Consider the following 23,835-nt stretch of genomic DNA (forward strand, 5'->3'; position numbering starts at 1 on the left):
AAAGAGGGAAAGCAAAACTGGCCAAATTAATCCCTTGTGTGAGCCAGCCGGCGTTGCTGGAGTTACCCTTGGAATAAGCTTCGTTAGGAACAGGGTTAATTACCTTTGTCTGAGACCTGGTGATGCATTTCAAAAAAAATCTTGCTGCTTGGGATGTAACACAGGCGTATAAATGACATTATAGTAGATTAATCAACACATTTGAACCTTTCAATTAGATGAAACTACATTTTTGGCTTTTTAATAAGAAAACAGGCTTCTATGCACAATTGTTAACTTGCTTCCACAAAAACTTTGTGTTTATTAACTTTTATACAGAGCATCCCCATAGCTAATAATGAAGACATACGTTTTATTTGGAAACGACTGAAAGCCGACCAACTTTAACAAGCGCCCAAGTTTCGCGGCCATTCCATAAGGCCTCTGCTGACATTTTCGTGACCAGCTACGGATAAAAATGCTTTTCACGCTCGGCCAGGCACTGCCTCACGCCGGCCGCGGCCGGGCCGCCAGCGCGCTGCTCCCCTCAGGGCGCCCGTAGCGGCCCCGCTCCCTCAGCGCCCCGCTCTGCGGTGCCAGCCGGGCCCCCCTCAGCGCTGAGCGAGGGGGAAATGGCGAGGGAACGCCGGAGCCGTACCTCTCTCCCCTCACCGCCCCCGAGCGCACGTTTCCCCCACAGACCCTCCCTCCCGCGCCGAGTCCCCCGGTGCCCGCAGCGGGCGGTCCCGACCTCTCCTCCTCCCCCTCCTCCCGCCGCGCCGCCTCAGCCGCCCGCAGGCAGCGGTTGGAGCGGCGGGGCGGCAGAGGGAGGAGGAGAAGGAGGAGGAGAGTGAGAGGGAGGGAGGGAGGGCCCGGCGCTGCCGCAAGGGGCGTGGGAGCGCGGAGCGCATCGATCGCGGCCGTCCACCCATCCATCCACCCGCTCGGCGCTCGGCTCCCTCGGCAGCTCCAGCCCCAGCCCTCCCCGTCCCCCGCCATTTCAGACCGGGACGGAAAGGGACGCGGAGCGACCGCCGCGGCGGGGCGGGCAAGGGAGGCGCCGGCGTGCTCCCGCGGCCCGCTGCAGTCGCCGGGCAGGTATCCGCCTATCCCTATCCCTACCCCGCTGAACCGGGGCGAGCTGCCGCGCTTGCTTTCTTCCCCCCTTCCCCTTCGAGGTGGGGCAGGGAGAAGCGGTGCGGCTTCCCGGAGCGGGGCACCCCCCTTTTACCCGTCTTCCTCCCGGCTTCGCCCCGCGGTGGGGGCAGAAACGCCGGCAGCCGGGCGGGGGCCGCCTCCCGTCGCCTGTCCCGCTGCCGCCCGCGGGGCTGCGCCCTGCCCCGCTTCCCCTCCGCCGGCATCCTCCGAAGCCTCTTTCGCCTGCCCCTCCGCCGTCTTTCCCCGCGGCGCGGGCGGTGGCTCGGCGGCCGCGGGAGGGGGCGGCGGGACAGGTGGCCAACGCCCTCCGGGAGCCTGGCACCGGCCGGCTTGCGCCGAGTCCACCCCCCACCCTCCCTTTTTCCTCATATATATATTTTTTTTTCGTTATTTTTTATTTTTACCTCCTCCTAAATCCTTAAGCCTCCTGTGCTCGGGGCCGAGGCGCCGGGCCGGAAAGTTTGGGCGGGCGGGCCGGGCCGCTGGCTGCCGGCTGAGGGGAGCGGGGCGGGCGGCGGCACCCGTGCCCCGGGGGAGCTGGGGGGGCCCGGCGGAGCTGGGGCGGCCGCGCTGGGCTCGCCCGGCGAGAACAGCCTGGGGAGGCGAAGCCGTCAGGTGGAGCCGTGTCCGCACCCGCGCCTGTCCCGCCGCGGCCGTGTGCGGGAGGCGCCTGTCCGGGGTTGTGGCCCAGCCCGAGGGACGCTCGATGTGGCCCGGCTTCCGTAAAAACCCGGGAGGTCTCCCGGAGTCGCTGGGGCTTTGGGAGAAGGCAGTGGAGAGCAAAATCTTTGCCTTGCAAGAGATACTCTCTGACCTTTTCCAAGATTGAGTATATCCTTCTGTTTCTTATCTCTTTGTAACCGGCGCCCTTCAGCTTAGTGCCCGCGCTATGTTTCCTATGTATAGTTTTGTTTGAGAAATAGCATTCCCTCGTAGCTTTTTGTCTTGTCTTTCAGGGAGGGAGTTGCTTTCCGGTAATAGTGAAGGAACCTGATACTGAATGAAACGCACCAACAGCATCCTCATTAGTCGGAGCCTGACTCTGCGTAACGTTGGTTTCTTTGTCATCAGGTCTGCTAAAAAATGACAGAATATAAACTTGTTGTCGTTGGAGCTGGTGGTGTAGGCAAGAGTGCCTTGACAATACAGCTAATTCAGAATCACTTTGTGGATGAATATGACCCTACAATAGAGGTAAACGCTTTCATCTTACACTTTTTATGAAGAGAGGTTGTTGGTGATAAGGGTAGTTGTTTACTTCTGGACAGTTACCACAAAAACATAGAACAAGGCTTTATAATAAAAAGACCTCGAAGATAATGGTCAGCATTGGAGTAGCATTGGAGAGGCAATTGCTGTGAGAAGGGAACAACAACTGCAGTAAAAAACTAACAATTTTGATCAATTGAAGTATGGTGTTAATTGCCATGTTTTGTTGGACAGTTTGGATGCATGCTTTTAGGTTTTCTGTGAAAGAGTATTTGCCAAATTCACTTGGAAATAGTTGGCAAAAATATTTGTGGCTTTGCATTCAACCTCTTAAATGTGACTTAACTTTTTGATATCAAGAAGGAAAACTTGTAGTTCTGAAATGTATGCGTCAGGCTTTCTCAGCTCCCATCATTAGGATCCGTTTCACACAGTGAGAAATGTGTCCTGGAATATTATGGCAAATGCAGCAAAAATTTGGAGTCTGGTTTTATTTTTTCCCTTTTTTTTTCTTAAACATACTAGTGTGTGTTTCTGTATCTAGTAAAATGTTGTAAGATGCTGTAGTGGATTCTTTGAAATACATGTCACAATTTCTCAAAATCTGAAATTGTGTTGGAGCTTTAAAACTTGTGATATTTTAAAGGTCTTTAATGAGCGGGCAAGCTCTGCCTCTTACATTTAAGAAGAATACTGGTGGTGTCTGAAATCTCCTGTGTATCGTTGGATTTAATAACCACAGACCGTATAAAAGGAGAAATGACACTATAATTTACTCAAGATTTTTATGTTCCCAGCACTGAAGCTCTGTAGCTTATGACTTCATTTATATGTTTATACAATGAGGTGCTACCAAGCTCACTTGAAGGAATCACAAAGGTTTAAATCTAGTCTTAAAATGGTAACTTGGAAAATGGCTGTGTAGTCATTCTCGGGTAGACATGAGCGAAAGGATACAGTGCCCTGAGATTGTAGGAAGCCGTTCTACTTGAGCAAAGTGCAGGCCCCAGTTAATATGCTCCAAACAGAGATGTGTTGACTTGAGTTTGAGTTTACCTTAATGTGCCTGTGTGTCTTTATGTCTCTCTGTTGCATGGCCAGGTGACTTCATGTATGCTTATAGAAGATTTTGTGAAGAGACCTATGGAGAGAGGAACAGTGTTTGCCTTGCACTAGGAGAGCAGCACTTTCAGTTACTAAGATATCAAATCTTAAAACAACCACCACCCAAAACACGCGTAAAAAACAGAAAACACACAAAACTCATTGAAAGGAACAAGCAAAATAGGTTTTACTTTTTCCTGCAAAAGAAACTCCAGAGGGTGTTGGTCTTGGTAATTCTTGTTCATACTCATCTGGATTTCTCTTAGGTTAGAGGTATGCTTACACATTACAAAAAGTACTGTGGAGGTTCTATGTTGTAAGTTCTATAATGCCGGAGCTGTGTAAACAACCAAGGAATAATGGCATTTTTTGTGTTGCTAAATCACTCGAGGGATTTAGCTAATCAAAAAGCAGAGTATTTTGAAGAATATTTTACATTAAAATGTATTTGGTAATAAAATGAAAATACAGTTCCTTACAGAAAGAACCTAAATTGCCAGAAGTGTCTGTTACTCAGTAGTGTGCAGGATGAGTGTAACACTGTGGTGGTCCAGAATCAGTTAAGTTTTTCTGAAAGAAAGAAACCTTTAACCTACTGGGTTTTACCAGCATCCACAACTTGTAGGAGTTGCAGAAGATAATACTGTTGCACACAACAAGTTCTTGTCTGAGTACTAGTTACCATTTTTGTCCTGTAAATTCTGAGACCTTGAGGATGGAGACTGTATCTTCCTACTCATGTGGTAAATCACTTTGTGTGCACTCACAGTGCACACATGCAATCATGTAGGTAAGCTTGTAGGGAAGAAATAATTCAGTTCTTACAATAAGAGTGCTCTGCAATTTGGAGTGGCTGACAGGTTGCAGAGAATGGGCTTTTAATTGTCTTTAAATGCTTCAGTCCTTGCCTGGGCAGAATCCTGTTTAGTTGAGAAGGGTTGCTTGTTTGTGCTTCCTGTTGTAGATGCTGTTGTGGTGCCTGATCAAAGAACAATAGCTGTAAAGTGTTTTCTGTGCAGTATGAGGAAATAAGGCTAAAGTGGCTTTGACTGGTAAATAAGAATAGTTAAGATGGTTCGGTAGTGTCACTACTATTGTTTCTCACTTGCTACTGTTTCTTTCATTGCCGTATGGCTGTTGTCAAAATACTCAGTTTTCCTCACAGATAAATAATAAAGCTAAATGTTTTGGGATAGACAGAGAAAAGGGATCACTGCTTGTAATCTATGGTGGATTTCATAACTACACGGTTACTGAATAATTTTCTTTCCTGTGATTAGCAAAATGAAACTCGACACTTTCAAAGTCTCATGTTGTGAAGTCATGATGTAGTTGAAGGGAGAAAAAAATACACTAGCCACTTAATCACAGATGCATTTACAATGTTAATGTTGTCGCTGTTTTCAGTGGAATAGACTTAATGATTCAATAAATAACTTGTTTGGAAAATGCCAAGTTTCATGGTCTGCTTGAGTATTCTATTTGCTTATATTTGAGCATAGCAGATGATGGGGAGCAGAGGGAGGAATTAAACTGAGTGCATGTTTGGGTGGCTACTGTTGCTCGTATATATATGCTTTATATGTGCTTCACAGTTTCATATCTTATTTTAAGTAACGTCCAAGCACAGATTTATAGCCAAGCAAATTAAGTGTGGGGTGTTCTTTAACTGTATGTACACTAACCCTTGTAAATCTGGCATAATACATAGAACAGTTGGACTAGTGCCCTCTCCTGGTCGAGGCTTGTTAAATCTTTATTTGGGATATCTTCTGTAACAATATAATTTTTTAATTTAATTTTAATTTTTTTACAGCTTCAGCATGTTTTAGTGCTAAATATATGTCATCTTTTAAATGTCCTAGAGAAAGAATGGCTTTCCTAGTTGCCCGTCAGGGGGTTTTCAATTGGATTAGCAAAATCCCTTGGTTGATTTAGGAGTACTGATATTTAAATCTGTGTTCTTAAATGACCTGTGCACCTGTGAAACTTCCACCAATATTTAATTATAGCTTAGTCTTAGTAGCTGTGATATTTTAACATTATATCACTGGTATAATGGATTTTAACAAAATTATAGTTATTCGCTTAGATGGGATTTATTAGGCCGTGGGTTTTTTAGATAAATTCCATATGTATCGTGTAGCTGAGATTTCCTATCACATTTTCTTATCAGTGCTTGTGAACAGATGGAATTATTACTCTTTTAGCATAATTCATGCTGATTTTTATGGTTTGTGAAAGGCCAATAAAAGCAGGTTAAGTGACTAATGAAATTAACACTGTTTATATAGATATACTGAGTCTTCATACAGGGGAAAAATTGCAAATTCGTATTTGGAATGAGGTACCACTTTGAAATTAACTGCTAGTTTGCATTTTGTTTTTACTTAATTCCATTCATTACTGCAAATCTTCCAATGTGCAGTAAAGCTATTGGTTTTTCATACATTATGAAATTTATAGCTTAGGAGGTTGGGTTTTTTGTTTTTGAGGGGGAATCTGGCCTCGTGGGTTCTGCGATTGCATTTTGAAGCAGAAGTGCCATGACTACTGTAGTGGCATAACACTTTGTTACAGCCTACGTTCTGTTTTGCACGACTTGATTTTTACAGTATGGTAATACTTAAATAAACAGATTTATCTTGGGTATGGTTACACTGATATTGACCATGATGGGAGTGGGGGTCCCAGTAGCCTGAGCTTTGAATGTGATGTTTCAATTTTTCTTAGCTATGGTGACAAATAGGATTTCAGGTTTGATGTTTGGGCCAGAATGGGGTGGGGGGGAGGCAAAAAAGTAGGGTTTATTATTTCAGTAGCTTCTAAGGAAATCATAAGCTTGAATCTTCTCTCCGATGTTTTTCTTTTCCTTCCACCTCAAATCCTATTTCTAGCTAGTGACAGAATTTTCTCTCCAGAAGTGGGCAAAACAACTATAATCTCAAAGCATACCTTTTTTTTTTTTTTTTTTTTTTCCTCAGTACTAATGCTGTGCTTTATGCTGGTGCATCTTTGCTGCTACTGCTAACCTGGTGGGCATGCTAAAGCCAGCAGTTCTTCAAAGTTGTTTTCTTTTTCTCTTAAAAATTATTTTCTTTGATGAAAATTACTTAAAGCTTTTGTTTTTAGAGCTCAGTTGAGCGAAATTTCTTTCCCTTTGAAGTGCTAAGATGTAAAGGAATAATACAGGCTTTTCAAGAACTGTTTTTCATATTTTTAAAATAGCAGTAAAATTGCAAGAAGAGAAAATGAAAGCTTTGTCAATATGCCTAGTATAATGATAGAAGTTGTACTAGTACTTTGAACTGTGATAAAGGTATCATAGGGCATGGGGGATCTGCTATTGAATTGAAATAAAAATGTGTCCTTTGGGGGTGGTTGGTGGGTTTTTTTGGTTTGGGTTTTTTGTGTTTTTTTTTTTTTTTTTAAGCAATGAGAGAGAATACCAACGTTATTTTAAAACACATTGGAGGTTGTGTGTTTGTCTCGGCTGCATCAATATTTAAAAATGGCTTATATGTTTCTAAAGTAAGTTACCTGCTTCTTACTTGAACACTGAATTTGCACTTCTGTGAAATATTTCCCAAATCATGTTGGAGGTGACTTTTATCTTTAGGGTAAACAGTCAATATTGTTTTACCTGATACTTTTAAATGTCATCCAGGCTCAAGACAGTTGTACAGAATCAGTATCTTAAACTAAACAAACTCTCTAATCTCACATTTATGTCCCACTTTTTTTTAGCATGAGCAACAGGAAAGAGAGCCTTTCGTAAAAATACAAATAGATAGAAAACGCACAGGTGTAGGTGTACTGTGCCTTAAAATAGGTACAGAAGAAGGAAGGTCATTCTGAATTTATCTTGAAGATGGCTAGAATTGCAAGTTTAATTCTCGAATTCCCTTCCTAGTAGTTTTAAGTTTGCTTCTGTATAGTGTTAAAAAGAACAATCACAATATTGTGTTAATCTCTAGCTAAGGGATCTGAAAGGTAATTTCAAGGTTTTGTGTTTATACCTTTTGTCACAAGTACTGTGTACTTACTTTTAAAGCTTATTGACATGGTTTTATTTTCAAATAGTTGTTTATAGAAGTTAATTGGAAAGTAATGCTTATATATGTACTGCTAAAACTATGTACTCTTAGAAGCCTAGGACCAAAGAGAGTTGTAACTAGACATTAATATCTTGTTGCTTGGGACTTTGTACAGATTTTAGCCACTTGAATCTGTGACCTGAAAGCTCTGAATTGATAGCATTGAAATAATTTGTTCCAACATCTCCTCAACTAACACATCAGGGCTTTTATATGACTCTCATAGTCTGTCTTGGTTAAAAAGTTTGAACTTCAAGTATGTCAACTCAACTTTGATAACTTAAAACCAGCTATCATTATGTGCACCTGCTTAGGCATACAAAACATATTTCCTGTCCCAAACACAGAAGGCTTTTTATACTTCATTTCCTTTATAATGGCATAGATATTTTTTTTGGAGTTGTCTTGTGTACTCTCTCTGTGTTGTGGCCCACAACACTTCCATAAACATTCATAGAATGAAGGTCAAATTTTATGTAAATAATTGGTAAATTGAGTAAGATTAATCAATTAAGTCAAACTTTTTAAAACCAGGATTACAAGTTTCTTCAGTTAGTCTATTAACAGAGACAAAGGGGAGGTTCTTTTGATCTAGATCCATTTTGTACTTTTTGTCCTTTTGTACAAAATAACACTGTCCTTTTTCTGTGCGTGTATGCACTTATGTACTGTTACTCGCTGAAGATTCAGAATACAGGTAAGAACATGTCCTTTCAGTGCTCTTTCTACTTCTGGATTACCATATACATGTAAGTATGGGACACTATTTCCCTACTATCATTTGCCCTTCTGTAAAGTTGGATTTTAACTGTGAAGTGTTTTCAGTCATGCTCGATTACTGGTAAACAACTTTAATATCTCCTGATTTATAGGTGTTCAAATTCTTACTTGTTTGTATTTAACAGAGGTTTATGTTGTTTGGGTTTTTTTTTCTTTTCTTAGGATTCCTACAGGAAGCAAGTAGTAATTGATGGAGAAACCTGTCTCTTGGATATTCTTGATACAGCAGGTCAAGAAGAATACAGTGCAATGAGGGACCAGTATATGAGAACAGGGGAAGGCTTCCTGTGTGTATTTGCTATAAACAATACAAAATCTTTTGAAGATATTCACCATTATAGGTGTGTATGTTGAAAGATAATCTACCAACTCTTGTGTTAGGTAGATAGGTTGCTTGCTCTTCCACTAGATAATAGAATGTTCTCTTATGAAATACCATCTAAGGAGACAGTTACCAATTAGCAATATTGCAACTTGTGCGTTTATAGGACTGGAATTTTGGGTAATCTGAAAATCTGCCTTGTTCACAAGTTAGGCAGGCAAAGTATCTGAAAGCTCTTCTGGTATATACTAATGTGACTTAGTATTTCTGTCTGTTCATAGTGAAGACTTAGTTAAACTCTGCCCATTCCATAGATAAAATTGTGTGCTAAGATGGAAAAACTTAACGCAATTGCAGTTGTACAGACAATAATGTCAAGTGCTAGCTTTTGTTCTGGGAGTGGAGGGGAAATAACCTGTGGAATGTTACTAAAAGAGTAACATGTGAGCCCTGATGCCCAAGAAGGGCAGACAAACGCAAAACCAAAGCTCCAGGATGAGTGCTGAAAAACCATGTTACTAGTTTTTTGGTAGCAATTAGTTAAAAATTTCAACTCATGCTTGCTTTGTCAGCTACAGAAATATAGAAATAGAAGCAGTCTGTGGTCATTACCATACCAGATGATTTATAACTTAGTAGCTTACTATTAAACTGAATTCTCCTTGGATGTTCTGTTAGAAGGCCATGCAAATCCCATCAGAGATCACTTCAGCAGCATCAGTTTAAGATTAGTCCCAAACATACAATGTTAAGCTATTCATAGTTAAGCGTTTATAATGCTGTCAGTTCTATGCCACCATGTGGTGGTGAAGTGTTTTGCTGTTGGTATTACCTGCAAACCCAAGATCTACTCGTAAGCTGAAGTTGCAGATTTTTGTTATGAGTAGATGTTGCAGTTTCTTATTTAAGGTGGGATACCATGACAGTTCAAGGTAATCTAAGTCAGCAGGTGCAACTGCCCTGATCACAAGGTACAACTGCTTTGATTGCATAGCTTCGTTCTCTCCTGTATGACAGCAAGTCAGCTCGCTTTATAGTGTAGTATGTTGATGTGAGTAGCTAAACAGGTAAATGGCTACCTACAGAAATAGTTTACTGCTGCCTTATCTCCCTGGAGAAGCTGCAGGATCAGGAGAGTACTGTTGCAAATGAGGGGCAAAACTGCTGCATACTAACCCAGAGAGAGATCAATATTGAGAATGTGGGCACTTTCTTTTTCTTCTAGACTTCGTATAAATTTCATTATATATAAAAATGTTCTTATTGGTACTGGTGACCTAAAAAAACCCCAGACAAAAACAATGGTAAGAATTAGCACAGCATGGGTGACAAATTGAAAAAACATTCTATTGCTCTCGGGGGGGGGGGGGCGGGAAATGGAAACTTCTCTTCATTATCTAACCAAATCATTACAAATGGGTTTCCTCTGGTTGTAGAGGAAGAAGGGAAAAAGGTAAGATGTATGTTGATGTAAGGGGAAGGTGGAGCATAGGTTTGTGTGTGGAGTTTTTCTTTTAAAAGAGAGTAATGGATTTGTAGAAGGCCTTCCCGGTTTATTTCAAAGAATGTTGTGACTTGAATGCTGGAGTTTCTACTGTGTATTAACACACCTGTTGGATGACCTTGCAGACTGAAGCTGAAGGCTTATAAACAAATAACTGAAAACAGTGACTATATTAAGGAACATACTGCTAGATTATTTGGGAAGGCAGAAGTCGTAAAATTAATTCCTGTTATTTGAGATTTTTTATGAGTACATCTAACTAGTATTTCAAGATGCTTTCTAACTAATGGCTGAAAGGAGTCTTACCAAATTTCTCTTTGTAGAGAACTAGACCAGTGGTCTTCAAAGCTGAAACCCCCTGTCTAAATGCAGAATTTGTAATGCTGTCTTTAATTAAAAAAAAAACAAATGAACCCAAACGAGCCCAAATCCCCCCTGCCTTCCCGACCCAAACCAAAATCAAGACAACAGGCATAGTGCTTCTGACAATGTTTTATCTTAGCAAATGAATTGAGTATTGAGTGTTGAGTAGGAGAGATAAGTAATAAGATTTATACTGGAGCTGCTTAGCCTTGTTCTGGCATTAGCTGTTGGGGGGGGGGGGGGTGTGTGTGGAAAGTGTAATGACATCAAAATATATAGTTGTTTGCAAAATGTCAACCTCACTTTTTTTAAAAAAAATGAAATTATAAGCTTTATGGTGACAGTGTTGGTCAGTTGATTTTTTGGTGGCTTCTAATGGCGTATGTGCAGTAAATTCCAACATCATTCTGTATGTTAATCTTATTTTTTTATTGTTTAAAATATACCACATAAACTATGACTATTAATACCTGTTAAATACCATCTGTCCTTTTTTTTCCCTTTTTTTCTCTTCTTTTCTTTTTAGGGAACAAATAAAGAGAGTTAAAGACTCTGAAGATGTCCCAATGGTGCTAGTAGGAAACAAATGTGATCTGCCTTCCAGAACAGTAGATACAAAACAAGCTCAGGATTTAGCAAGAAGTTACGGAATTCCTTTCATCGAAACATCAGCAAAGACAAGACAGGTAAAGCTCAAAGCCTACTAGATACAAATGCAGAACTCTTATCTGAATTATCATGTTCATCATTGTAGGCACTGACAATTGCTTGGTCATACTGATAGATTTCTTCAGAGTGCAAATTCTTGTGGTCTCTTCTTTCTGTAAAGTCATTGACAGCCATTAATTGTTTATTAATGAGTGATTTGCTTCAGCTGGGCGGACTCAAAGAATGAGACTGGGCCTGCTATTACTCTCCATTGTCAGATGGTCGCAGCATTCTTAATGTTGTGACAGGTTTTAATAGAATAAAAAGCACTTCTACTTTGAGGAAACAAAGCATTTCACCTCTGCAAGAGGATGAAGCAGACAAACTAATTAGTTTATTCTGTTTTAAGTCTTTTCAGGTCCTTTCCAACCTAAATGATTCTGTGAGTAATAACAAAAGGAATTTTTCTTTAAGGCATTGATTCAGTGCTAGTGGGACATACTTGATATGCCTTTTTATAGCTAAGCAATGGACCATAAGTGTTTTTTTGAAATAACTGGATTAATTGCTTGTTTAAACTTACATTCTTCTAAGACTTAAAGAGGCAACCATTAGGGTCCTTTCAGTGCTTCTTTCAGGGTTTGCTAGGACAAAGGTATACATAGCGTATATCTGTGCATTCAGAAGAAGAGATGTTACACAGATATAGATGAAATAGGTTCTGTACTTCTGTAGTTTTTGAAAAATGCTGGTTTATGCTGTTTCATTTAAGGGTAAGGACTTGGTATCAGTACAAATCAGATCAGGCCCGAGTGGCTGAATAACTTGTACTCTCTGCATAATCGGAAGTGTTATGTGCAAGTTATGAATCAGGAATTAGGTGTTGCAGGAGGAGGCTAATAAGAGCAGAATACTGCAATGTGAGTAACTGCTCAATGCAACTGCTGAACAGAATTCGGCTGCATCACTTGGCAGAATTTCCTCATAGACAGTAATAATTTATTTTTGGATATAAGGAATGAATATTTTATTAGTGCAGATTTGCCACACCTACCCAGGTGTCTGACAATTTGAAACCTGGACTGAATGGTAAAACTTCACAGAGGACTCAAAGGAATGCTAACTTTGGCAATAGAGAAAGTCTGTGTTAGGTAGGGTTAAAAAACAAGAACTACACAACTTTTAATGGCTGGAAATAAATTAGGCCACAAGAGTGTTCTGAAGAATGTGGCATATGAGTGGACTGAATAATTACAGCATTCTTGTTTGGAAGGTCTTGTATTAGTGGCTGTCATTGAGATGTTAGGATAAAAACGGAAGAACTCTGATACTACATGTAAGGTTTGAAATAATAGAAGTTCTGTACTAACATCTAGATTTTACTGTGTTCCGCCTGTGTAATAGAGTGTCAGGCTTTGTTGAGGAAGTGCTCCTTTTGCGTAGCCACTTCTAATAAAAGTATGTTGATATGATGGTGTATTTTCAAGATTTCTTCTCCCTACCCCACCTGCAATTTACTCCTACAAGCAGCCCCGTCATACCTAACCAACACAAAATCACGTGCTCAAAAATTAGCACTCCTGTCCGGTTTTATGTAGTATCTGCTTTTTTTATCATTCAGATTTTAAGAGGTCAGCCAGAGGTTTGTACCTGTTTGAGGAAAATAGTTCAGCCATATATGAATTGTTATTCTATAATTTGACTGCTTTTATCTGTGACTTTGTATTTCTGGAGGTGCCAACTGAAATGTTACAGAAGGGATATGACTGTTGGCTTTAGTTCTTCAAAACTGAGCTTTACACCCTCTACAGATAAGGGGTCCCTAAAGGTGTCTTTTGGATTTTAAAATAAAAACGCCCAATAGACTCTTGAGAATGTTGGCTTCTGTAAGTTGGAACCACTAGGTATGGTTGCTGATTCTTTTGCAGTCTGTTCATAACATGTTGTGTTATGAAACTGCTTAATAATACACTGTGTTAATAAAACATTTTTGAGAAGATGAAAGGGAATTGGTGGAAGAACCTGATCTTTAATTATAGTAAGATCATCTAAATATTTGTATATGTGTTTATGTGTGTATATATCTGTGTATACATGTGTTTACATATTATGATTTTTCATTCACCCTGTCATATATAAAAAATACATGCATATGTATATCTATATATACACCTTTCTCCAAAGTAACTTTTTAAATTAGGGGTTTCAAATAATTTTGCAAGCTTCACATGGCCCATAGACTATATTTTTATTGAGCAGAGTTCAGGCCTTGGCTAAATATGTAAATAAATAATCTAGTTCTCTCTGGTTAAGTGCAGGACTTCCAAGTATGAACAGATGTAGCTGGTTGTCTGGTAACTTATGGAGTCTGTAGAAAGTGTGACATGAATATTTAAAAGTAGGAACCTTTTCCTTTCCTGTACGCACCTCCTACCACACTGAAACATCAGAACTAATGCCCTGTTGAAGGGGCCCCCACAATCTTCCTGCTTCAGCCCTTCCCTGTGCCTCACTTTTGCTGGAGCTCTAGGCTGAGTAAGGAAGTTTTCTGGGGAAGGAAGCAGGGGAGATAGACTATTCCTTTCCATGTTGTCTGTTTTGATTGCCAAGACACTTTTTTTAATGACAATGTTGCATACTTATTCAGAATGATCTCAGTTCCAACTAAGTCAGTTGTTAAGATTTTAGACAAGCAAAAATAAGTTGTTTTAGAAGTTAGTGTATTTGTTTTTATTTGCTTCTGACTGGCAGTAAAGATGTAAACTTCAGCTTACTGCAAAAAGGTCATGTTTTAAGCCAAATCACTGTGTGAATTTTCATTCAAATAATTGAGTTCATCAGTGAAATGTTTGCTCAGTGGAACCTGCAACTCAGGTACAATACTATAGAGTAGTAGTATTTTTTAGTTAGACCACTGGCTGTAATGAATATAATGTACTTTATGAAATATAGTGATAGTCCTATTTCTAAATGTAAACGTGTCAATATTGGTGGTTTTCTAAGGCATGTGTACCACTTATTCTTGCAGAATCCTTATGCAAAAGGTTATGAATTTCTTAGATTTTTGATAGCTCTTTTCAATTTTCTGTGTTTGACATAAACTTTAAATTCAAATCCTTCCCTGCCAACATGAGTGTATAGCTCCCAGTATTATCGATAGTATCAATGAGAGATGAGGCAAACTTGATTTAGCCCACCAAAGCTGCATCCTAGTTAGGCCCCAAACTTGTGACAAAAGCAAGTTCAGAACCTGTGCCTGGTCTGAACTTCATTCCTACATCTCAGTTAAGGTTCACGAATAACTGATAACTTACAATTTGCTTGAATCAACTTGCCATTTTTTTAGGGATTTGTCATATCTGTTTAATGATATTATATGTGTTTCACTCCAAGCCAGTTTTGATGTAGTTCATGTGTACAGGTTCCATTTTAAAACATTATTTTCAATTGGTTACAACTTTGTCAGACGTCACAATGTGGCTTGAGTTTTTTCATGTCACTTGTTTGCTGTAAGGTAAAACTTCCAAAAAAGCTTAGTCCCCCCTTTAGTGGGGAGAAAATGTTCTGATTATGTTGAAACAAGTTCTGGCATTCAGCCATGTGCTGAATGCCTCAGGGATGCTGAGGAAACAGGTTTGTTGTTTGCATAATGTACAGATAAAAAGGTGCAGCAAAAATAGGATACATGTGCACTGTGGGTGAAATTCAGGTAGGGCTGATAGGTGTAATTCTGGCAGTTCCTTAACTTTGGAGTGATTACCTTTGTAACTTTAGTCATGATTTTGTGCAGTATGAATTTACTGCTGTACGTCTGGCGTTTAACCATCGTAAGATAATGACTTGATCAGCTTTACATCCCCCTTCTCCCCACACTGGTGGGTTCTGCATGTAGCTGAGTTGTAGTAACTGTTCCAAACACTCCTTCAAAGTATTACCTCTGTTATACAGAGGGCAAAAATTAGCCTTAACCTGTAAGCTAAATGTTACACAAGCCAGTAGATTTTTGCAGATTTATGTGTTTTCCAGTATTGGCTAAGCTGACTTTACTGCTATGAAGTTTTATTTTGGGAGTGTTTTTATGCAAGTGAGCGTTCTTTTTGCTCATGTCCTCATGAATAACTTTTATTTTTATTTGACTAACAGTTGGTTCTAGGGGACCAACTCTGATAGAGTGTATAAAGGTGGATATGGAACACTTTTGAGATGTGAAGGCTAGCTTTCATTAGTTTCCTTTAAGCACTATTTAAAGAACTGGAACATGTGAAAATTCCTGTTTGTACTTTGATCTGTATTTGAAATAATCTTTCTTTACACATAGTCATATTTAAAATCAAATGTTTGGCTGTCTCCTAGGAGTCAAAAGCATCTTGAAAACATTGCCTCAAGGTCATGGGTTCTTTGGGCTGTTTAGATTTGGAAGTTTTTAATATCTGCCAGAGGATATTTTTGCTTCCAGTTCTGACAGCTAAAAGAACTGGTTTAATCATATCTTAGATATATGGCCCATGCTCATTTAAGGAAAAAATACTGAAGAATCTTAAAAGAAATTGGTATTGAAATGACTTCTTAAGTTTCTAAGGCTGGCACCTGGCTCTGGCTCTTTAAAATGTCACCTTGTGCTAATGAAATTACTGAATGTATTTCTGTACAGATTTTCTTTCAAAATAATTTCAACAGGATTTATAAAACTGTTCTTGGTGGTGGCAGTAGTAGCAATTTCTTCTCTCACTCTGTCTGTGTCTCCCGCTCTCTGCATTGCTAAAGCAAATTACAGCTCATATTGGTGATGGGAAAGTTGGCAATAAACATTGACTGAAGAATTGTTATCTAATTATTAATGTGAAAGCTCCATAATCAAATGATGTATTTTTATTGCAAAACAGCAGGTTTGCAAAAAATGTTGATTCTTTTACAGCCTGTGCTTTGGCACATAGCAGCTGATCAGTGTTTACTGTTTCCTCTTCAGGAATAAACTTCCTTCCAGGACAACATGAAAGTATGAGCTTTACTTGGTTTTTGCTGCTTTTAATTGTTTTACATTTTTTGGAAACTCCCGGACCTGGGATGTAAGACTTGTCTCCCTGTCAATACTTCACTACATTCTAACAGGGCACATCATATAGAAACAGAGAACTACAATCTAAGAAATAAATCTAATTCCGTGTTTAAATTCAAGTCGCTGTAGTTCAGAAGAACCCTCAGATAAGCAGCAGTATGTTAAGAATGAGTCTTCAATGTGATAACCTGTGGCACGGTTCATACAAAATGAACTGACAGTAAATGCTGGCTCTTTTTCTTATTAGGTACTTATTATGAAGATGAGTTGGAAAGATAATTTATGGGGAGTCTGCCAAAGAAAAGCCAGGCTGTGCATTGGGTTGTAATAAAGTTCTGAGGCTTAAACTGTTTTCCATGATCATCTGCCTGTTCTGGTTTTGTTTTCAAATACTGAGTTTGTATTAAATTAACAACTCTGTTGATCTGATTGAGGAGACAAGTTATGAGATTGACAGTAAGGCAGAGGAGAGATTTGTGCTCTCCTTTAAAAGCTGCAACTAAATATTTTGCATCTTTTTAACAAGAACATTCTCACAGATTTATCTACATTTTAAAGTTCATGCACAGATTTAATCGGTTTAAAATAACAGATACTATAACTTAAAGCTGGTGCTGTACCTCTGTCTTGTATTTTCTTAAAGATATCTTCAGTCCTTTTTAAATGCTTATGGTATCATCAGTCATATCCAATTGACCTAAATGCAGCTGCAGAAAGGTAGGGTGCGAGACCAGAGAAGTAAAACATACAGTTCTGTGTCATCCCTGAAAGACTTGGAAGAGCTCTCTTCAACCAGAGAAAAATCTGAGCAGCAGGATTTCACAGGCATTTGCACTTAGTTGTTATTATGGGACCCTCATGGCTTCCCGAGTGTGGCCCAGAAAGAACAGATTAGCTGTGCCTTGTACCCTACATGGACCAAGCTCTTAAACGTAATAATAATGAACTTGTTGCTTTTTCTGCCAGGAAGAATTACTGTAATTATTTTTGAGAGGTATGCTGAAATACAGTATGCTTAAGGTGCTTCTTAAAAGCACTTTGCCATCACCCAAATATCCTTTTCCTAAATTTAATAGCATAGTGCTTGCTCTGGAAAGGAAGTAGCTTTACAAACAATATTGCCCAAAATTTAGTATCCTTAAAAGATTTTTTCTCTTTGTAACCTCTTAGGAAATTACCTGTTTAGACATTTTCTGTACTTTGTTAGTTTGCTCCACAGATTTCTACAAAGAAAGTACACTTCCTTATATAAAGAACAGAACATAAATGAGCTTACTTTTCTTTGCTTGTCCGAACAGTCAGGTTCTTACTTTGGCTAGGAAGTGAAAATAAGTGACTAACTGCATGTGTTTTTAAGTACCCCACAGTTACCAATCTAATAAAGCTTTATGCCTGCTAAATACATCCATGCCCACAAAAATTAAAAGATTCAGTAACAACAGCGGTATTATTTTCAGTGTGATATTCAATGGAAGAAATATAATTCTTTTTTTTTTTTTTCCCCAAGTGTTACCTTGCACAGAAAAAAAAGAAGGGGCTTGAACTGTGGATATTCACAATAATCGGTAATCAATAAATTTGTTGAGTGTGTGTCTTTTGCTTGCATTAAAAAGTATTTATCAAGCAGCAAATATGCAATCCCAGCACTTCAAATATATAAATGGAAATCCATATACTTCTCTCAAGTAAAGCTCATAATTTCAGTGGTTTTGTAGTTGGGGTTTTTTTTCCCCCCTGCCATGGGTGTTCCAATATGTCACAATTGTTAATGAAGCAGTTTTTAAGGAGTTGTGTTTTACAATGCAGAGAGTGGAGGATGCTTTTTATACATTGGTGAGAGAGATTCGACAGTACAGAGTGAAAAAAATCAGCAAAGAAGAAAAGACTCCAGGGTGTGTGCAAATTAAAAAATGCCTTTTAATGTAACAGGGTAAGTTTTGTAATGTAACAGGGTAAGTTTTACAAATCACTTGCAAAATAAAAATGATTGACAGTGTCTTGCAAATCAGATGTTTTATGGTTAATTGATGACATAATTTAAGATATAAAACCAATCAGATTTCAGTATAGTATTCCTGAATAATATTCTTAGCAAACACCCAGGTACTATGGATTTGCTTTGTTTCATGGGGTTTTGATAAATAGATTAACAAGAAATCTTTACTGCATATGAAGCTCTCAACCTGTGAAATGGGCACCTAGTTTTAAGTGTGAAGAAGTTAGAGGAAAACGTTTTATTACAGATATAGTGCAGATACTGTTGAAACAAACAGTGATTGACTGTTCAGGTTGATTAACTGAGTGGAGAGAATTACAGTATTTATAGTCCTTCTCAAATGCAGAAACAGGAGGTTCCTAATGCAACAAAGTAGTATTTGGCTAGCAGCTGCATCCAGGGTATCTTATCTCAGGCCCTTCCTTATGCCATGCCACTTTCCCCTTGTTTTCCACTAGCTGAAAAAAATTTAGAGTTTCCAGAAGTACATTGATTTTCTTTTTTGTCAGCTATAATGCCATGAGGGATCCAGATTTGGACAAAATGGTAAGGTTTCACTTTGAGAGCATTTACAAGGGGAAAGCAACAGTGAAATAAAACTGTAGGGGGGGGGGGGGGGGGAGCACCAATACCCAAATTCTCACAAAATTGGTTTTTATGCATATATTCCACTGTAAGGAGGAAAAAAAAAAAAAAAAAAAAAAGAGAAGGAAGAAGAAACTGTGATAGGGAAGAAGTGGTAATCTAAATCAGTGCTTTTTGGACAAACCATCAGACTAGCTCCTTGCATATATTACTATCCCATTAATTCTTTATCTCTTCCTGCAGCAGTGCAGAGAATGGGTTGTTACTCTTTATGTACTTGTCCAACAGGAGGGTGACCTGGAATTTCCCAATGTGTAAAAGAAAAACTGTTTGCTTTTCAAGGTGTTTTTTCACACTTCAGAACAACTTGCATGGAAGTAGTGGAATTTGATTTGTATCCTAAAGAGACTGTCACAACTGTAGGAATATTCACTTCAGTAAGGGAGTTTTGCTTTTTCCAGGGGAGGGAGAAGGAATTTTGTTTCATATCAGTTTTTACTAGATCTGCTCAGGCCTATTATACTCTTAGTTTTTAAGCAATGAATGACTGCTCTGAGATGATTCTGTAGGTGTTTCCTTAGAAAAGATGAACTTTGTAATATTGTTTGTATCAAAGGTTTCCTTCTCAGGAAACTTGAAACTTTGGTTATGAAGCTCCCCAGTCCTGCATCCAAACAGCAATAAAATTGATGCCATCAAAATACCTTGGTTTTTTCTTCCTTAGATATCAAAAAAACAACTGATGGCAGCTTGGCAAGATTACTTGTGATAAAAGCAATATGAACTAAATTGCTTAAGCCTACTTCCTGTAGCATTCTCAAAACCAGCTTTGCCATTTCTTACTGTCTTACTAACATAGGCATACCTTAAAGTAGAATTTCTTTTTGTATGCTGGGACTTTAAACATCCTGAATTCTGTCTGCTTTTCTTCCTGTGGACTTGAGGTTGGTGGAATTTTATCCCATATGTATGGGATTAAAAAAAATGACATAAATAGGATGGTAGGAATTGTGGTTTTAATTATTTTTTTTTTCAGTGGAAGTAGCTCCTCAGATTTTAAGATTCTTTTTGGTAGTTCATAGAACATGCTTTCTTACCACCAGCTTCCTAGGTTCTTTCTGCCTATGTCCAAGAGAAATACGTTTTTTGGAGTTTGTGCATGGTTGGTTAGTTGGTTTTTTTGTTTTTTTTTTTTTTTTCCTCAGATAGGAGAAATCTCTTATGTCAGAAATGGATACTGTTGGGGTTTTGGGTTTTTTTTGGTGTTTTTTTGTTCCCATACCCAATTTAGAAAATAGTTTTGGATACAAGACTCTAGAACTTCCAAGAGTCTGCTCAGTGGAGGAAACGTCTTTATACTCAGGTGAAATCTCTCATGGTATCGATAGCCATTTCAGCAACTTGGTGTTCAGGAGGTTACGCTGGAGAGAGCATATTCCAAAATTATTGTGGTACAGCTGTACTTCAGTAGTGATTCTAGTGGAATGAGAAATCTGGCATTTAAAACAGCCTGGCTTGTATTGCTTTGCATTCGGTAAGATGATGTATATTATTTCAGTCTGATGCATAGTAGTTAGCTAAGGAGAGCAGCACCTAATGATGTGAGTCTCAGCTGGGATTTTAGACTTCAAAAAACCTCATTATAACACAGTTTGCAGTGATAGTACTTATTTTCCTTTATTGTTTGTGGATAATCACATTTGATGGTTGAGTGTGTTTTGCTACTACTTAGAATATTCAGTTTATCTTCTTGCTGCTGATGGAATGCTTTCTTAGTTCCATTAATCTTGTAAAAGGAAAACTTTGCCCAGATTACCATTAACTGCTGATGCTTCTCAAAAGGTTCATTCCTTTGGCTGTTGCACAGTAAGGCAGAAAGTCACATTTTTGCTGTTTGTAATTTCCAACTAGCAGGAAGAAAATTCTAAAACTCAGTGTAAAAATCCTCAAAAGATCTCTTTCTGGAAAGCGTTAAAGGTTTTTATATAAAAATGCTTACTATAACAAAGTTTCTCTAGGGCATAAATTAGACATCTAGATAATGTAATTCAGATTGATCTGGGTTAATAGTAAAAAGTTTGAATTACAGAAGTTACAGATTTGACTTAAGAAATTTCCAGTTTAAAACTGTAATTCAATGATTTTTCCACACTAGAGGTGTACAAATAATTTCTTTTCCTCATGACTGATACATGTGTATATTATATATTAAATATATATATATATTTTGAAAAAGACTCTCTTCTACAATCTAAAACTTGTTTAAGGGTCTACTTTGAGGGCTGGGGTGTTAAGGAATTTCCAGTTCCTTATGAATTTAGGGTTTCTTAGCCAGGTTGCTTGCAAAGTTTTGTACATGCTTGCAACCATGCATATCCAGACTTCTGTATGGTCATGGGACCATGTGGTGCTCCAAAGGTAAGTTGTAGCCAGGAGCAGGCAGTTTGATTTTTCTGTTCCCTTTGCCTTTAATAGTTGCCCTTTGGAAAAATGAGTGCTAGGAGCAAGCTTTGTCAATGCACCTTTATTGAGGCAGTGTGGTATAGTTCTGAGCGTGCACAGTGAATTTTGAGTTTCTAAGCCTGAGCCTGGATTTACAGCACTCATTCAGTAAATCTCACACTTCCCAAAAAGCTTGCACACAGTAACTCGATTGTTAGGGGGAGGAAGGTCAGCTGCATGCAGTCCATTCTTGCTGAAAGTAGGAACTAGAAAGGTTGACCGCCTTTGGTCTTACAGTATTGATGCCTCTAGGGAACTTCTGTAAACAAGAGTATCTACTACTTACATTTAAAATTTAATGGACAGGGTGAAAAGTTAAAGACCGCAGTTTATCTTGAGTTCTCCAGTTCTAATTCACAAGTATTCTAAATGTAGTTCTGTATGTCATGTTACATTCATTACCAAAATTTAATGAGGAATTGTGGCACATTTCAGCCTTACTTGTGAAGTTGTGCGTTTGAAGGCCTATAACAGTCTCTGGATATTTCCATGTACTTTAAAACAATGTAATGTGGGAGGGTTGCTTGTTTGAAGGCATCAATTGCAAATTTGTTTGTGTCTCATTTGAAGACACCACTGAAGGCCAATGACTGTCCTTGGTAACGAGTATTTATCTAGCGCATTAATGATGAGTGTGAAATACTGATAGGTAGTTTTGTAGGGACATGTGAATGGTCTGGAGAAGAATGTTGTGCAGAGGTTTTTCTTAGACCAGTCTTGTGTTAGAAGAATGGAATTACTCTTCTGTCTTTTGTGATTGATTCTTAGTACTGTCCTCCTAGCTGGCTGGCTGGGATAGGAACTGCAATAGATACACTTTGAACCATCACTACTTCTAGATCATTTCCTTACATGAACATTGCTGAATACTCACTTTGTGTGTTAATGCTGAAGTTTCAAGCAAAAGAGACAAGTTATATGTAAAATAATACCAAGCATTTCTAATTCTCAAGATTCATGGGGGATGTGACCTTTTCCAGAACTAAGGCTACTCTTCCATTAGGTATGCTACATCAATTTTATATTCATCAATCATATTTTAAAATGTAGAATAAGTTATTTGCAAGTGTATTTTGTGTATTATGAGACCTTGCAAAAGTGTGCTATTAGTACTGGGAGATAGGCGGCCAGGGACTTTGATTGAACATCAGTTGTTTGTAAATGTTTTGTGAAACTCAATGTGAAGGTTTTAATTAGCTTCACTTATAAAGTAATGTTCCCAGTATAACCTAAATTTATTTAACACCTCACTGTTGTTTGAACTTGCCATATGAAGTTTTATTGCTATTTGGTGTTTGACTGAAACAGTAATGAATTGGGTGATTTTTGGCTTGTACTTTTTTGAGGTCACTTTCAGTTCTTTTACTGAAGTAGAACACAGGAGTAAACAGAGTGTTAATTTTTATTGGCAGCTTGAAGGCAAATTCTGCTGCTGATAAAGAGGTAGGAAGCTGTCTGCCAGTTGCAGAGCTAAATTTCTAGACCAGTTCTACAGTGGTGCAATTGGCTGCTGTGATACATAAACATTATACAACTATTTCTGGTCTATCTAAAAGATAATATAAGGGATAAGGCAGCGAAGAATAAAGATCATTTTTTATCTTAATGATTTTATAACTGTTGGTACTCAAATTATTAACTGTAGAGGCTGACTGACAACATGGGTACTTGATTGGAGGTTGGAGCAACCTGAAAGCTAGGCAGTAAACTGTTTCACCTAAATAGGTTGTTACTTAGTGACATTGTAATTGATAATGGTTCATATTGGGCTTTTAAGATACTCTGGTCTCTTAATGAGAGTTAATTTTTAATTAATTAGTTAATTAACTTAAGTTAATCTTAATGGGGTAATTCAGCTAGAATTACCTCCCACCCCCCAAAAAAAACTCCACCAAGAATCAAAAAGCAAAAAAACCCTGTTTAATGTGAAGAAACATTAGCTTTAGTGTTTGTATAGGTTAAGTGTTGGAGCTGTTAAGTGACTGTATGTGATACAGGACATAATGGAATGGGGATTGATTTGATTTGCATATGTAAAGATTTATAAAACTAATGTGATTACTGGATCAGTGTGCTTGAAAAATGTCTTTGGTATTGAATTCCTGCTAGAGGTCTTTGTATTTACTTTTTAAGCCTGCATATAGATTAATAAGGCATAAACAAAGCTAGCTTATGCTTCACAACTTCATTCTGTGGTAATAATATACATACTTAAATCTAAATGCATGGTATGTGTGCTTTTCTAGGTTGAGGTGGGACAACATGTGCACTCTTCTCCATCTCAAAGAGGGCAGTAGGCTAAATTACCACATTAATAATGGAATTAGACCTGTATGTCAGCCTCTGAGCAGTAAGTCACCTGCAGGTGGCTGTGAGCCCAGTTTGGGGAATGGCTGAGAGAGAAGGCAGGTGTTGGCTGTTGCTGGCATCAAAACAGCTCATTAAGGTGGTTGTTTCGGTGCTCCTCAGAACTCTGGAGAGGAATAGCTTGTAGCCAGGTTTAATTGTTCAAATGATGGCAGCCCACTCCCT

At 38.7% G+C, this 23,835-nt stretch overlaps 1 protein-coding gene across 2 annotated transcripts in view; it reads left to right on the plus strand.

Annotated features, from left to right (window-relative positions):
* The first annotated feature begins 947 nt into the window (after positions 1-947).
* The window catches only part of LOC308065962 (GTPase KRas), a 53,859-nt gene continuing 30,971 nt past the window's right edge, over positions 948-23,835 (plus strand). The window contains exons 1-5 of one of the 2 annotated variants that reach the window (XM_080392663.1): positions 948-1,077; positions 2,074-2,331; positions 8,490-8,668; positions 11,043-11,202; positions 18,027-23,311. In XM_080392663.1, the coding sequence (XP_080248789.1) occupies positions 2,221-2,331; positions 8,490-8,668; positions 11,043-11,202; positions 18,027-18,146 (570 nt within the window). In that variant the 5' untranslated portion in view covers positions 948-1,077; positions 2,074-2,220 and the 3' untranslated portion in view covers positions 18,147-23,311. Of the gene's footprint in view, positions 1,078-2,073; positions 2,332-8,489; positions 8,669-11,042; positions 11,203-18,026; positions 23,312-23,835 lie in introns of those variants that run through there. The other variant, XM_080392664.1, reaches the window with a different exon arrangement.

The sequence above is a fragment of the Falco punctatus genome (genome assembly GCF_963210335.1).
Source record: "Falco punctatus genome assembly, chromosome: 6".
NCBI classification, from domain to species: domain Eukaryota; kingdom Metazoa; phylum Chordata; class Aves; order Falconiformes; family Falconidae; genus Falco; species Falco punctatus.